Raw genomic sequence first — 15,412 nt, 5'->3', positions numbered from 1 at the left:
TCTCTCTCTCTCTCTCTCTCACCAACCCACCCACCCCCTAGTCTATTGGCTAAAAATAATATTTCTTTAAAACCTAATTTCACAGGGTAGGAGACACTCTGCAAGCCTCAGTTAAGGCCTTTTGAGGTACACATGTATCCATTAATGCTATGTTTGTGACCCTTGCTCTAGGCAATCCAGTTAGGAAGAGGAGGATGGTGATAATGTGATAACAGAAGGCAAAAGGGCTCTAGGGATGTGATCTTCAATAAACGTACTACTTGAGATCTCCATACTTAAGAGCACACTTCAATGAATGTGATTGTTCATATATGTAAACTAACAACCTTTCTCTCCATGATACTTTGCCTCTCAGCCTTTTTGATTGCAAACAAACAAAACACAGCAGAAAACCATCACCAAACAGCTAAAGTTTTACCTCAGGTTTCATTTTTTTAATATAATATATTTTTATTGGTTTTCAAATATAAAAACAAATTTATACATTCCATACAACTTAATTACATCTTACTTCTCTTTTTTTGACTTCCCTCAATTTGTCTGAAATTCCTTCCCTTTATTACTTTTTACACATTTCTGCCATTTTAACCATTTCCCCTCACAGAGCTTCCTTAAAACTTACAAACGTAATTTGATTATCACTCAGTTTTTGCATATATTGGATAAACTTTTCCCAATCTTCTGTAAATCTTTGATCTTGTCGATTCCGGATCCTTCCTGTCATTCTGTCCAATTCTGCATAGCCCATCATTTTAGTTCTCCATTTTTCTATCGTAGGTAATTCTTCCTGTTTCCAATTCTGGGCCATCAATATTCTTGCTGCTGTCACTGCATATAAAAATAACTTCTTTTCTTTCTTATTTATCTCATTACCTGTAATGCCTAGTAAAAATGCTTCTGGTTTCTTAACAAATGTATATTTCAACATTTTCTTCAATTCATTATAAATCATTTCCCAAAAGCATTTTACCTTCTTACATTCCCACCACATATGATAAAAAGTACCTTCTTTTTCTTTACATTTCCAACATTTGTTACTTGTCTTATACATTTTTGCTAACTTCACAGGTGTTACATACCATCGATACATCATTTTCATAACATTTTCTTTTATAACTGTACATGCAGTGAATCTTAAACCTTCTTTCCAGAGTCTTTCCCAATCCTCCATTTGTATATTATGCCCTATATCTTTGGCCCAATCAATCATAACTGATTTTACCTCCTCATCCTTCGTACACCATTCCAATAATATCTTATACATTTTTGCTAAAATATTATCATCTTTGTTCAGTATTTCTGTCTGAAATTTTGATTCTTTATCAGCGAAACCCCTCTGATTTAAATCTTTTCTGAACATCTCATTAATTTGAAAAAAAATGCAGCCAGTCATTCCCATAGTCCTTAACTTCTTCAAATGATCTCATTTTTCATTTTCCTTCGCTTTTACAGATTAACTTCTCATATGTCACCCAACCCCCTGTCATATTGACTTTCTTCACACTCATCCCCTCCAACGGCGACAACCAATATGGAGTTTTTTGTTCCAACAAGTTTTTATATCTTTCCCACACTTCAATCAGAGACCTTCTTATAATGTGATTTTCAAAACCTTTATGTACCCGTTTCTTGTCATACCACAAATACGCGTGCCACCCAAATCTATTATCAAAACCTTCAAGATCTAACACATCCGTGTCTTCTAATTTCATCCATTCCTTCAACCAACAGAGGCAAGATGCTTCATAATACAATTTCAAGTCTGACAGGGCGAAGCCTCCTCTTTCTTTAGCGTCTGTCAATATCTTAAATTTTATCCTCGGCTTCTTACCCTGCCAGATATACCTTGAAATTTATCGTTGCCAATTTTAAAAATTGCTGCCCCTTTGATTACTGGAACTGTTTGAAACAAAAATAACATCTTCGGTAACACATTCATTTTTATCGTTGCAATTCTTCCCCAAAATGACAATTTCATTCTTCCCCACACCTCTAGGTCCCTTTTATTCCATGTTGGAATATAGTTATTCTGAAACAAGTCAATACTCCTGGGGGTTAACCAAACTCCTAAGTATTTAACTTTCTTTACCACTTCTATTTCAGTTTGCTGCTGTAATCTGTTTACAATCTCCGAGTCTATATTTTTAGTAATTGCTTTAGTTTTTTTCTTGTTCAAAATGAATCCTGCCAACTGACCAAACTGATCAATTTCTTTCAACACTTCTGTTACCGAATTCATGGGGTCTTCCAAAGTTAATACTAAGTCATCCGCAAAGGCTTTGACCTTATATTCTTTTCTGCCCACCATTACCCCTTTTATCTGATCATTACTTCTAATTTCCCTTATGAACACTTCCAGGACCACGATAAATAACAAAGGTGATAGAGGACATCCTTGTCTTGTTCCCTTAGTTATCTTTATATTTTCCGTCATCACATTGTTAACTATTAATTTAGCTCTTTGATCCATATATATAGCCTTAATACCATTTAAAAACGATTGACCCACCTCCATCATTTCAAATTTTTTTAGCATAAATTCCCAAGGAATATTCTCAAAGGCCTTCTCTGCATCCACAAATATTAACATCGCTTGTTTATCATTCTTAGCACTCAGGTATTCCAGAATATTAATTATGTTTCTGATATTGTCTTTCATTTTCTTCTTGAATCAACATGGCCTCACTTCTTCATACTTCCTGCTATCATTTAACCCTCCTAATCCTCCATATTGCTTCTGTAAGGCCTGTGCTCTCTTTTCAGCTTTACCTTATCCACTGTACTTGAATTATGAATCCTCTGGGCAGGGAGCAATTCATTGTATGTGTAAGGGTCGCAAGCAGGTTAAGAACCCTTTAAGTCCGCCTTCCCAACCCAGGTGCCTTCTGAATGTTTGGGACTACAATTTCCATAAGTTCCAGCCAACAAGGCCAGTGGTCAGGAAAGTTGGGAACTGTAGTCCAAAACATCTAGAGGGCACCAGTTTGGGTTAGGCAGCTTTAATGTCTGGATAAGAATGCTGATTTGTTTTTTGTTTGTTTGTTTATTAAATATTAAATATTTCTTGGTTTACAAAAGTACAGTGGCACATTGGTTTACGAACTTAATCCATTCCAGAAGTCCATTCTTAAACCAAAGCGTTCTTAAACCAAGGCATGCTTTCCCATAGCAGCGGGGGACTCAATTTACAAATGGAACACACTCAACAGGAAGCGAAACATGTTATTATTCCAAGGCAAGGTTCACAAACCAAAACACCTACTTCCAGGTTTGCAGTGTTCTTAATCCAAGTTGTTCATAAACTATGCTGTTCTTAAACCAAGGTACCACTGTATGTGCAATGTCTCTTTTTTCAAGTTACATTTTCTACAGATCAGTTTCATTTGTTGAGACATTAGTGTTACATTAGGAAGAAAAGGGGGAAAGAGGTGGAGGGTGCCTGATGAGTGAGGGTGGGGTTGGGTGGTGATGTTTCTATTCTACTTAATGTATGTGTGGGGTTTTGTATCAGCATCGCTTGTGCAGGTTCTCTTTGCTATTCGCTTGTGTTCCTTTCGTGGTGAGAGAGGTTGGGGTAGGCCTAGGGTGTTGTTGCTTGCTTGTGATTGGCTGTGGTGAACTTTGTTTTCATGTGTGAGTGGTATGTGTGTGCGTTTTTGTACCAGGTTAGCCGTATTGATTCGTATGCTGTTGGCGGATTTTTGTCATTGTCTTGTTGGGCTGTTTATGTGATAAAGAGGAGCCATACCAGAGTGAAGGCATCTTCTTCTATTTGTCCCCATGTCAGTTTTAGTTTATTGGTTAGTTTTTCTAATAAGGCTGTTTCCCATACTATTTGATACCATTGGTCCATGCTTCCTTCTGACAGGTCTCTCCAGTGTCTGGCTATGATGTTTCTGGCTGCTGAGGGTAGGTTCACCCCACATATTATAATTTACTTTTACTGGAAGGCAACTATAGGTGTTAATCCAGAGAAAAGGACAGAAAGGAGAAACCCTCAAAAAGGGCTGGATGTGGATGTGGGGAGAGGCAGAGCAACAAAAATCCAGTTTGCTCTCTTCCAGTGCTTTGATTTCCTCGCAAGCTTCTTATTCCCCACACAAACGGCAACTTCTGATGATAGCAAAATGAATACAACCCTGCCTTTTAAAATAAGCTACAAATGAAACAACAAAAAAGGCCCAGACAAAATCCATCTCGACACCTGCCCACCTGTCAGCTACATAAAACCAATCTGCTGAAGCAATAGACATCAGCCGCTGAAGCAAGCCCACTACAAAAGGAAATAAGTTACAGTTTTCTTCAGACATTTTAGTCATTCATCTCCCCTAAGCCCCTGCGGAATAAGCTCTACCTGTAATGTGAGACACTACTAGAATCTCTGCTTCACCCAATGATAGTAGCAATCTATTGTTTCTGAACTATGTTGTCCCTTGAGTTATATCTCAGCTCATGCATTTTTGATCTGTGTGACAATCGTTGTAGCATCACGCCTACAACAGAGGAAATAAGACATTGCTGATACGGTTTCTGAGTTTCTTCAACATTTTGCTGCAGCCTCATATAAAATGCAATCAATTAAACAACAATAAAACCAAGGCAAAAACTGGAAAGCAGCTATATCTAGTTCAGACTGGGATCCAGAATATACACCTGTATTTGAAGCAGTATATGGTGAAGCAGAGTTTCATGTTGTGTAAACACACAGGGACAAAATAGTGGACACATCCTGGTGCATACTGACTTGTGGCCTGCCAATAACAATGCATGTTTTCTGAATGTTTACAAACATATGTCACCTTTTCAAATGTTATGGTATTTGCCACTGCTGAGTGCCAGTGCAATGTAGTGATAAGTTGACATAAGACCAGTAAGACCTGGTCATCCTCAGCACCAGCCTTAGAGAGGAGCTGCAGCTTATTTGGTTAGCTCCACCTTCCATTCTACCTGAAGCTGCCCTTGGCCTGGTTGAGAGGCTCCAGCTGAGGCCAAACTATTGATAGTCTGTCCCTATCACCAGTGCATAACTCTGGTGCTTAAATGCTTACATTGACTGGTCATACACTACCAGACCATGTTCAGGGTTCTTGTATTAATTTACAAGGTATTTAATAACATGGGTCCAGGATACCTCAGAGAGTGCCGTGCTTCAAACTCCTAGCCTCATCCCACAAAGAGGGGATCCCCTCCTCAAAGTATGATGACAGATCTCTTAGGAAGAAAGAGTTAGTTAGACATAGCCACATGGCAGAGGGGTTCATGAAGAGAAGACGCAGCGCAAGCTGCTTGAATTTGAAACCAGGGAGTTGATTCCCATATCATTGGGCTAACCTTTAGATTTACTTTCTTAGCTTTTTGAACGAGTTCAGAATCCTTGCGGTTGGTAAAGAAAGTGAAAGAATGGCAGACCAAAAGCAGCAGACTGCTAATATTTTCCCCTACCAGACTGCCAGGAGAATCACAGTTTCAGTTTATTCTCCAGCACATAAAAGACCAAGTATCCACACAAAGCATCTGAAGATACTTCACCACTGTGACCTACTTGCAGCAGGAGCAGAAGGACAATGGTTTTGGAATAATATCTGATTGTAGCATGTCTGCTGTCAATGAATCCTTTCGAAAGGGCATCCTTCTAAAGGAAATGAAAATGCAGGACTGCTGAGGTATTGCTTTGAAGAAAAGTCCAAGGTACAGAACAGTATTTTATACAATAGTTTCTTCACACTACCATTCATTGTTTGGTTAGAAAACTGGGGTTATTTTCTAGATGATTTCTTTTTCCAAGTCAATGTAAGCACTTCTACTCATGAAAGGTGGGGCCCCAGGTTTCTTCTAATCTACTTACACACACATTGCAGCTATTCATAAAAGGTGCACCTGAGTCCTAGGGAACCCTTTGTAACTGAATGTAATTCAACAGAGGGCTGTAGTGGGTGGTGGTGCCCAGCCTTGTGTGAGTGGAAGTGTTTTCTGTTAGCGCAACACCAGTGCTGGATACAACCCTTAACCCCATGTCTTCTCCCACTATGTAATAATAATAATATAATAAGAATTTATTATTTGTACCCCGCCTATCTGGCTGGGTCTCCCCAGCAACTCTGGTCGGCTTCCAACAAAGATGAAAAATACACTAAAATGTCACATATTAAAAACTTCCCTGAACAGGGCTGTCTTCTGATTGTCAGGTAGTTGTTTATCGCTTTGACATCTGATGGGAGGGCGTTCCACAGGGCGGGCGCCACTACCGAGAAGGCCCTCTGCCTGGTTCCCTGTAACTTGGCCTCTCGTAGTGAGGGAACCGCCAGAAGGCCCTCGGTGCTGGACCTCAGTGTCTGGGCAGAACGATGGGGGAGGAGATGCTCCTTCAGATATACTGGACCGAGGCCGTTTAGGGCTTTAAAGGTCAGCACCAACACTTTGAATTGTGCTCGGAAACGTACTGGGAGCCAATGTAGGTCTTTCAAGACTGGTGTTATATGGTCTCGGCGGCCGCTCCCAGTCACCACTCTAGCTGCCGCGTTCTGGATTAGTTGTAGTTTCCGGGTCACCTTCAAAGGTAGCCCCACGTAGAGCGCATTGCAGTAGTCCAAGCAGGAGATAACCAGAGCATGTACCACTCTGGCGAGACAGTCTGCAGGCAGATAGGGTCTCAGCCTACGTACCAGATGGAGCTGGTAAACAGCTGCCCTGGATACAGATTTGACCTGTGCCTCCATGGACAGCTGTGAGTCCAAAATGACTCCCAGGCTGCGCACCTGGTCCATTCAGGACCAGGGAATCCTCCACACCTGCCGCCTCCTGTCCCCCAAAAACAGTACTTCTGTCTTGTCAGGATTCAACCTCAATCTGTTAGCCGCCATCCATCCTCCAACCGCCTCCAGACACTCACACAGGACCTTCACCGCCTTCACTGGTTCTGATTTAAAAGAGAGGTAGAGCTGGGTATCATCCGCATACTGATGAACACCCAGCCCAAACCTCCTGATGATCTCTCCCAGTGGCTGCATGTAAATGTTGAAAAGCATGGGGGAGAGGACAGAACCCTGAGGCACCCCAGAAGTGAGAGCCCAGGGATCTGAATACTCATCTCCCACCACCACTTTCTGAACACGGCCCAGGAGGAAGGAGCGGAACCACTGTATGACAGTGCCCCCAGCTCCCAGCCCCTCAAGACGGTCCAGAAGGATGTTATGGTCGATGGTATCAAACGCCGCTGTGAGATCCAGCAGAACTAGAAAACAGCTCTCACCTTTGTCCCTAGCCCGCCGGAGATCATCAACCAGTGCGACCAAGGCAGTTTAAGTCCCATGATGAGGCCTGAATCCCGACTGGAAGGGATCCAAATGTACCCTCCAGATGCTTCAGACTACAAATCTCATCTATGATGGTGCTGGCTAGGCCTGTCATTCAAAACATTTGGAGGGCACCAGGCTGGGGAAGGCTGCCCTAGCATAATACCCCCTCTCCCATTCCAATTAATAGAAGTACCATATCTTCTGCATTACCAAACAAAGAGAAATGGCATGACTGCCTCCACAGTACAACTACAGGGTTCATGTGATGGGAAAGGGTGGAAACATGTAGGTTGACCTGATTTCCCTTTTAGGAAAGGTCTGGTTTAAAAATGCATGCAACTCGAAAGCTTTCTACTAATTTCCCATGAAGTAAAATATATTTATAGAGTAAGAATAGGAAAATCAAATCGACAAATATTCTGAAAATGGACTCCTCAGAGGAAAATGGCTAGAATCACAAATATGTAATCTTGACCTGCAAACAATAGAAAACTTCATAATGCCATCTATGATAGGCAAGCTTACACCAGACCAACACTCATTCCTCGATAGCCCAATACAAGAATCCGAGATATTGACCATTATCAAAAGGCTGAAGCATGGGAAATCCCCAGGTCCCGGTGGATTCAGTGCCACATTTTACAAAAAGTTTAACGCTGAACTTGCTCCATGGCTCACTAACCTTTTTAACAACATACTTGAAGGCGGTTCTATTACTGAATCCTGGAGACACTCCAAGACAGTGTTTCTATGTAAACCTGATAAGGACCCAACTCTTGTAGGATCTTACTGATTTCCTTAATTAATTAGGATGTAAAAATATTGTCAGCGGTAATGGTAAAGAGGTTGAATGTGTTTAAAGGCCCACTGACATCCCCCAATCAAACAGGAGTTACACCAAAGCAACACATATGATACTCTTTCTGCTGAGCCTTGAACACCACCCATAATTTCCCCCCGAGCAGAATCCAGGCAGTCTTCATTTCCTTGGATACATTAAAGGCCTTCAACAGAGTTAAATGGAGCTTTATTAAATTTTTGTTAAACAAAATGATTTGGGGGGGGGCGGGGAAAATTCCTCCATTTTGTAGACAAAATGTATTTTTTTAAAAAACAATCTAATGAATGGACTCAGCTCCTTGGCAATCTGACTACAGCAAGGTACTAAAGAAAGTTGCCTGTTGTCCCCCGCAACTCTTTGCACTAGTGATCAAAACCCTGGAAAACAAGATCAGAAATGGTAGCAACATTTAAGGCATAACATCAGGAAAAAGCTCACATACCAGCAATCTGTTTGCAAATGATGTCTTAATAATGGCAGAAAATCCCAGTTGAGCCTAGCCAGCTCTTCAATCCATTTTACAGCAGTTTCATGCAGCAGCAAGACTCAAAGAAATAATTCAAATTCCACAATAATGACCTTCAATATTCTTAGAGAAGCAAAAAAACAACAACCCCAAAACACAAAAAAACACAAAAACCCCACCTGCAAACCTTGTCTGGCTTCCAGCCATGTTGTGGATGGTTCTGATACATGGGGGTGATGCTAACTAAAGATTTAAAGTATCTGTACAAAAGAAATCATGCCAGTCTTGCTTCCAAACTAAAATCTGACCTTTGCAGGTGCAGGTGGAAACATATAGTCCTTTCATAGCTTGGTCACATTGCCATCCTCAAAATGACCACTTTACCTTGCTTTCTATTTTTATTCCAAGTTCTGTCAATAGACATTCCAACCAAGACCCTCAAGAAGTAGTAACACACAATGGAACTCTACACCAACAAAGGCAAGCACAACAAATCAGCCAAAAATACTCTCTATAGACTTAGATCTAGAGAAAGCCTCAGCTTTCCCAACTTACAGTTTTATTTCGACACCTTCCAACTAAAGCAAATGCTCCACATCATCAGAGGTTCGGACAGTCCCTGGATACGAATGGAGTCCTCACCACAATCATTAACAATACAAGGCCTTCCTTTATTGCCCATGTCCTGGAATGCAGTCAAGAAAATGAAAATTCCATTCTTAAGACTTACCTTATTGGTCTGGAAATGTTGAGCTCCTCTTCTGGCACCCCTTCCATCTATGGCTTTCCCTTTCCTCAATCGTCCGAGCTTTTGACGAGAGGATAAGTATCTATAATATAAAGAATGGGTATTCAGACTTCACAATCTTTTTTCCTAGGGGCAAATCCATTGAAAAAGAAGCACTAGCAGTCAGGCATCTTCTACACATGGTTGCGGGATTTACCAATTTGTTCATTTGCACACAAACTCTACAACCAAGTACAACCTCTGAGATCTCAAACTACATTTGAACACCTCTGCCCCTGCCCTGGACTAGAAAAGTATAGCTTCCCAAATTTGTAAACTCCTGTTTGACCTACAGGTGGGATCCATCTACAACTCTTAGATCCCAGTGGGATCATTTGTTGCACTTTTATCATTTCTCTTACACTTTTTAAAAACAGCATTCCATGTTTAGTCTTTAAGAGCACAGTGATATTCAAGAGTACTACAGTGGTACCTTGGGTTACATACGCTTCAGGTTACATACGCTTCAGGTTACAGACTCCACTAACCCAGAAATATTACCTCAGGTTAAGAACTTTGCTTCAGGATGAGAAGAGAAATTGTGCAGCAGCGACAGTAGGAAGCCCCATTAGCTAAAGTGGTGCTTCAGGTTAAGAACAGTTTCAGGTTAAGAACAGACCTCCAGAACGAATTAAGTTCTTAACCTGAGGTACCACTGTACTACATAACGGAAGTTTTCCTTCTGCTTCAAGTGGAACAGAGAGATGCTTCACTCCCAATGGTGCAGCGGGATTAGTCACATGATCAAATCTAAACGCAAAGCAGCTTGGGATTTCAGGTGTTAGCCTCACTGACATCAAAATGAAAAGGGAAAAGGTATGTTGCTTAAGTATTATTTTACAGTTGCAGCCTTTGTTTGATTGTTTTGCAAAATCTTCCACTTATACAGAACCAACAGTTTATATTTGTCCATATTAGACTGCTCCCGGTGAGAGAATATAACATCCTGATTGTATGACTGTGAATCTCCATTTCAATTTTTACATTTTTAAAAATTACCTGTTTGCTTGGTTTCCACAGTATTTTCTGTTGCATCAAATAAAAATAATCCTTCTTATTTCCTCTTTCCCGCTATGAAAAATACGGGCAATATAATAGAGCTCAGATAACATGCTATGAGGAATTGTACACATTTAAATGAAGGCATATACTTCAAATCCAGAATCCTAGTTAAGTGGTCTCAGGAACCTCGACTCATTCATCTCACCCTGGCTGAGAGAAAAATAGTACAGTGTCTTGTGAATATGCAAATTACTGAGTATTAATTACCTCCAGCAGCCATATATTCCAAGTTTAAGTGTTAGAACTCAGCCAAGGCAATAAGACCAAATCAGGTCTGTCTTCGTAATTTACATTTTTATAGTTCTTCCTAAAGCAATCCAGAATTGACTTTTACTGCCATGAGAGGGCATAAGCTAGTATATAAATGTACTTACTACACTTGTTATAGATGTTGCTTTTAAACAGGGCTACACTATTCAACTGTTTTAAACACTGTGTAACATCCTGGAGTAAAAACTAGCACCGGTGAAAGTGGAGCACCTGAAGGAGCAATAAAATGAGTAACCAATCAGTCCTGTGCATGTAAAATCCCACAGGTCTGATAGGGGCATAACCCTACATTACTGTACAAAGGCTTGCAGCTAAACTCCCAACAACTGAGAGGAGATCAAGGGCAGTACTACACATTGCCTCATCAAACTGTGTTCCAAAATGTTAATACACCCTGGAAGTCATTGTGGTGTATTGGTTAGTGTGTCAGGCTGGGAGAGCAGGGTTCAAAGACCCACTCAGTCATGACCACCCTTCATCCAAAGATCACAGGCTGGGAACAACATAAAAATGTGTTGATCTCAGACTGAGCCTCATAGCAGCTTCAACTCACAACAGGTAGCTGCACTTTCACTGAGAGGTGTTTCTCCATTTAAAGGAGTCCAGTCTTCTGCAGGTGTTTACTGGATGACGGGTGGTATACAAATTATTTAAATAAATAATAAAAATGCACAGCATCTCTAAACTGATTTAGAATTGCTAGAGGACTTCAGGAGAATTATGCTTGAGTCATAAGTATATCTCCTACAATGCAAGTTATGAGCCAGGAAAATTGCAAGATTCAGTTCCATCATTAATCTTCACCTCTCCCTCACCTGCAATATGGGGATAATAGCACTGACCCACCTTATAGGAATAAGGTCTGTTATAAGAATTGCTAGGATTACAGATGTGAAATGTGTCAAACACTTGAAATGAGCTAAAATAAATGCTAAGTATTATTACGCATCTGAAGAAATAGGCTGCTATTGATTAAAGTTCACACTGCAGTAAATCTTGTAAGTGCTGAAGCATTGGGGGGGGGGTTCTTTCTCTTTGTAGACTAATGAGGCTCATTTTTTTTTTTAAAAAAAAGGCAGTTAACAATTGATACTCAGTGTTGATCTGTTTGAGGTGGCAATGGACATGCTAGCAGGAAGCGCCACCATTTCCTATTGAAAAGGAGACCACACTTCCTCATCACTGAGCTTAATCCTTGTTTTCACAGAAGTCAGTTATCAAATAATTAAAAATCACATCCAGTATTTCAACATATATTTAAAAATATATTAAATTTGTCAGTCGCATTATCTTTTTTTTAAAATAATATTTATTACTTTTAAAGCTTACAAAAAAGAAAGAAAAGAAAAAAGACAGGAGAAAGAAAACAAGGAGAAAAAACAATACAATACAATATATAAACAATACAAAACAATATATAAACAATACAAAACACAACCTTAACACATTAAACTAAACACAAAAACCTTAACACATTAAACCTTAACACATTAAACTAAACACAAAAACAATTTAAAAGCATACATCATACCTTTTCCATACTCTATTTTTCATTCCCTTGTTTCATCGACCTCCTCTCACCTCCCTTTTTGTATTCCACTTCTATTAATTGTTTCAGCAATTCCATTCCATCTTTCTCTATTTTCTGTCATATAAATGTCTTAACATATTTTTAATCTTATTTCCATTAAAACTAATATACATATTTAAGCTTAACTCCTTATAACATTTCTACTAAGGCCATAAAATTTCATTCCAACATTTTTCTATCACTCATTAATTTTAAAGTATTTCTATATACAGACTTTAAATTTTCCAATCCTCTTCCACCATCTCCTCTCCCCGGTCTCGGACTCTGCCAGTCACTTCCGTCAACTCCATACAGTCCATCAACCTGGAGATCTTATGTCCGAGGCTCTTAACTCTTTTCCAAGTCCCTTCTGCAGGTCTTCTTCATATTCTTTGATGCTATAGAGCAGATCTCGGGGAAACTCCGGCCTAACAATATTTTTATTCCTTCTCAATAGGTCAGCCAGATTTCCATAGTTAAAGCTAAGATTCATAAAGTATTTCAGGACATGTTTCAAGATTCCTCCAAATCCAAAGACCCCCAGAACTCCAGTCTCCTCCTGACCCAAGTCCATGTCCCAAAAGTCAGTTAATCCCTGCATGGAGGGATCTTTCCAGCTTTCCTTCTCCAGTCCAGGCCGGGCTCCGATCCTCAAAATCTGACTTTTTCTAGGTTCAATCATAAAAGGCCTCAACTTATAGTCCTCAATTTGCCTTTGTAAGGCTGAGGCTCCCACTTGTATTACTTTAGGTTCGACAACAACAACTTTCTCCTTCTCCTTCTCCACAATTTGTTCTGCTGAAGTACCGTATTTTTTGCTCAATAACATGCACCTGACCATAACACGCACATAGTTTTTAGAGGAGGAAAACAAGAAAAAAAATCTGAATGAAACAGTGGATGTATCATTTTCATGCTTCATGCTGTGGCCACAGACATGTGATTTGACGGTGAGTTTGGGGTAGCCCAATACAAAAATCCTGAGAATCCATGTCGATCTGTGTTTTGTAACCACGTTTTTGCACCATTGCAGCCCTAGGCAACAGTGGGTGCGTGATTTTTTTTGGTGCAGGCTGTAGCCATGGATATGCTATGTGATCTGATGGTGAATCTGGGGTGACCCAATGCAAAGATCCTGAGGATCCATGTGGATCCGTGCTTTGTAACCACGTTTTTGCACCATTGCAGCCCTGTTTTTGCATCAGATCATTGCTATGTGATCTGATGGTGAATTTGGAGTGACCCAATGCAAAGATCCTGAGGATCCATGTGGATCTGTGCTTTGTAACCACGTTTTAAGTGGGGAGGGAAGGAAAAACATAGAAGGGACAAGGAGCACGAGAGGGTTGTGCGGAGAAGCAGCTGGCTAAGAATGCAGGAGAGGGGTTTAAAGGGGGGGAAAGGAAGGCAAAAGTCCCCCCCACCCAAGCCAGCCCCCCTCTCTCCCCTGCATGTTTTCCGCTGCCTGCGAGTCCCTAGACGCAGCAGCAGCCCCTCTGCTTGCCTGGAGGGGAGATTTGCCTGCTCTTTGTTCCGTTTGAGCAAACACAGTAACGAAACAGAAGAGGGTGGGCAGTAAGACCCTGAGGCAGAATGCAGGAAAGCAGCAGCCTCCTCTCCTCCGTGACGGCGCGATATGATTTTAGCCTGATTTTTGCCCTGTATTTGGGACAGTCAGCTCCAGGGACCACACATTCGCTCAATAACACGCACAGACATTTCCCTTTACTTTTTAGGAGAAAAAATCTGCGTGTTATAGAGGGAAAAATACGGTAAATTCCTGTACCAAATCCTGAATAATTTCTGTATTGGTGCTCACTTTTTGTCCCAGATTAATCGCTTTTTGTCCCAAGTTATCAATTTTAGTAGTCATAACATCGGTCTTCTTATGAAGCTGTTCCAACAAATAGCTTATCTTACAAAATGCATTCACTAAGGCTTCTCCTGTCGACATTCTTAAATGGTCCAAGGTCAATCCCTGATTCTCACAGTTCTTATCCTGCAGCTGGAGATTCCCCAGCTCCAATTTGTAAGAGTTTCCAAAGCTCCCTCTAGAGGGAAACAGTCTCCACTTGTATCAATCTTTTCAAGCACAGTTTAAAAAGTAAAGTTAGTTTCAGTTACTTTTCCTCTTTTTAAACGCAGAAGAGGACAATGGAAACAATATATTTCTCTTATTTAACTAACTGTCAACATGTTTTATTCACAGTCAATGAACTCTCCCAAAACTTCAATCTACTGGGAGCCCATTTCCAGGTTCAGAGCAGTGGTAATTTAATTTTTATCACTCTCTCCTGCAGGCTTACACGATCCAAAATTTCACCCCTCTTCTCCTGCTTCCAAGGGGGGTTTAATGATTTTAATCGATGGAAGTTTAATCCTTTACATAAGGCTTTCCAAGACCTTAGCTTGCAGCCTCTTTGCTTCAATCTATTTACAAAAGGGGAAGGCGGACTTCCTGTTTGAAACCTTCCTGTTTCGGTACCAAATTAAGACTTTTGTAAATCCAATTTTCCGTTCTACTCACGGGTAGTTGTTTAAAGTCAAATTGTCCACAGGAAAAAGTCAGCGCTCTCCGGCAACAGCAATGCGGCTTCACTCCGTGAAAAAAGCAGTCAATTCGAAGCACCGCACGACTCACCCCACGTCGCTCCGGATCCCCAAAACTGGGTTTCCCGGCGAGCAGGGGAGACGCAAAGGGTGCCAGCTGAATCCCACGTTCACAAGCTTCTCCCGCCTGTGATTTTAGTGGGTCTCCGCCTTCGCCGTGGCGGTCAGACCCTGATTTCCACGGAGCAAATTCCTCCCGATCGGAGGAACTTCGCCATTGCCGGAGGCGCCAACCCAGAAGTCCCCACATTATCTTGCCCATAGCAACCCAAAGCAACTTATAACCAAACAAATAGACAATAAACCTCACACAGGTACATTAAAAACAAGAGGAAAGAGAAATACATTAAAAACATTCCACCTGCTTCTAAAAAGCCACTGATACTTCATGGCCAAAGGTCTGGTTATAGAGGAAAGTTTTTGCCTGGCACATAAAAATATATAATGATGGCGAACAGCGAGCCTCCCTGGAGAGAGCACTCAACAAAGAAAAGGCCTATTCTTGTGCTGC

General features: G+C 40.8%; 1 protein-coding gene across 1 annotated transcript in view; it reads right to left on the bottom strand.

Annotated features, from left to right (window-relative positions):
• LOC307212928 (uncharacterized protein) overlaps nt 1-15,412 on the bottom strand; it is a 126,001-nt gene that overhangs the window by 28,236 nt on the left and 82,353 nt on the right. The window contains exons 3-4 of the mRNA XM_079970590.1: nt 9,333-9,432; nt 5,543-5,632 (exon numbers count right to left, since the gene is read on the bottom strand). Of these exons, the coding sequence (XP_079826716.1) occupies nt 5,543-5,632; nt 9,333-9,432 (190 nt within the window). The remainder of the gene's footprint in view (nt 1-5,542; nt 5,633-9,332; nt 9,433-15,412) is intronic.

Source organism: Podarcis cretensis (assembly GCF_951804945.1).
Source record: "Podarcis cretensis genome assembly, chromosome: 3".
Classification (NCBI taxonomy): Eukaryota; Metazoa; Chordata; class Lepidosauria; order Squamata; family Lacertidae; genus Podarcis; species Podarcis cretensis.
This window is presented reverse-complemented; position numbering and strand designations above follow the sequence as displayed.